The 1,479-nt window shown below is 41.2% G+C and overlaps 1 protein-coding gene across 1 annotated transcript in view; it reads right to left on the bottom strand.

Moving 5' to 3' along the window:
* The window catches only part of ACAA2 (acetyl-CoA acyltransferase 2), a 51,217-nt gene that overhangs the window by 37,273 nt on the left and 12,465 nt on the right, over positions 1 to 1,479 (bottom strand). Inside the window, exon 2 of the mRNA XM_042781388.1 lies at positions 917 to 1,083. Coding sequence (XP_042637322.1) covers positions 917 to 1,083 — 167 coding nt within the window. The remainder of the gene's footprint in view (positions 1 to 916; positions 1,084 to 1,479) is intronic.

Genomic DNA, 1,479 nt, shown 5'->3' with positions numbered 1-1,479 from the left:
GGCTTTTTCTGGATATGAAGATACACAACAGTAAGAGGGACAGAATAAAACTAAAACAGAGGGTCTAGTGTTTTTCTGTGTCCACTGTATTCTCTTTCATTTAGCAATGATCACATCATTGGCATCTCTGAAAAATACATACATCTTCTTCTTCCATTAGACTTCTGGGGTACTTTGGGTACTTAACCTTCTCCACAGCACCTACAATAGCATCTCATCAGGCACCCATCTCATCAGGCACCCAGTATGTTGTGTACTTTGAAGGAATTTATAATTTTTAGTTACCTGCACATGGTGGTGTAATGGTTAACACATTCGGCTGCTAGCCAGAAGGTCCGCAGTTCAAACCCATCAGCTACTCCATGGGAGAAAGATGAGGCAGTCTGCTTCCATCAAGCCTGCCTACGTGGCAGGCTTTGGAAACCCTACTTGGCAGTTCTACTCTGTCCTATAAGATTGCTATGAGTCGGAATTGACTCGATGGCAGTGGGATTGGTTTTGGGTTTCTTAGACATATGGAAGTAAGATAGAGGGTAAGAGAGCTTCTTATTTCCTGCACTAAAACATTGACCAAGCTCCTATGAAGTGTAAGAAATTATGAGAAATGTGTCTTATTGTTTGGGCTTGCTACCTTCCTTTAGTGGCATATAGTCAGAAAAACGAATGAACTTCACATAAGTCAAGGAAGTCAATCTGCTAATTAGGAAGCACTGGGATGCAGCCTGAGTCAAAGAAATATGCAGTGTCCAGAATATATGCTGTTGTGGGTTAAGTATGCCATTGCTTCTGGGGTCAGAGGATGACTCAAATTACAAATGTCAAAGACTTGTAACTATTACTAACTCGTTCATTTCTGTGACATGGAAGAGGAGTTATTTTTAGAAACTGACAAGTACCTCCCTTCTGCCCTACTAACCTGCATGACATTGCCTACAATGACACTGTTAACAGTTTCAGGCAAGACATTGCCAGCAGACAGTGCAGCCTTCGCAGCAAATTCAGTCAAGTCCGTAGCTGTGAAGTCTTTCAGAAGACCTCCGTAAGCTCCAAAAGGTGTTCGCTTGGCAGCAACTATGAAGACACCTATTGCAAAGAGGATAGAATGGTAGGCAATCACAGTTAGGCAGCGTCCCAAACATGCTTAAAATAAGTAGGATTTTCAACTGATAACTGAAAATCTTTAGTCACACAATAACACATAGAGCAAGTCACACCCGTAGCAGCAGCATCTTCAGATTTAAGACATTGCTCAGCATCTCTATAGAGGTCCTAAGAACAGTTACTTTCTGTAAGGATGCAAATCCATTCTGGTTAGACAACATTCTTATCCTCGGCTGATCAGCAATGCTAGAAACACTGGTTTAAAACTCAAGTGTGTCCAAAAACAAACTCCAGATGGATCAAAGACTTAAATGTGAAACCTAGAACTATACAGTTTCTCAAGGAAAATTTAGGCTCAAACTTAAGGGCCCTAATATT

This window comes from Orycteropus afer, unplaced genomic scaffold (genome assembly GCF_000298275.1).
Source record: "Orycteropus afer afer isolate SDZICR_OR568_19922 unplaced genomic scaffold, OryAfe1.0 scaffold00113, whole genome shotgun sequence".
Lineage (NCBI taxonomy): Eukaryota > Metazoa > Chordata > Mammalia > Tubulidentata > Orycteropodidae > Orycteropus > Orycteropus afer.
This window is presented reverse-complemented; position numbering and strand designations above follow the sequence as displayed.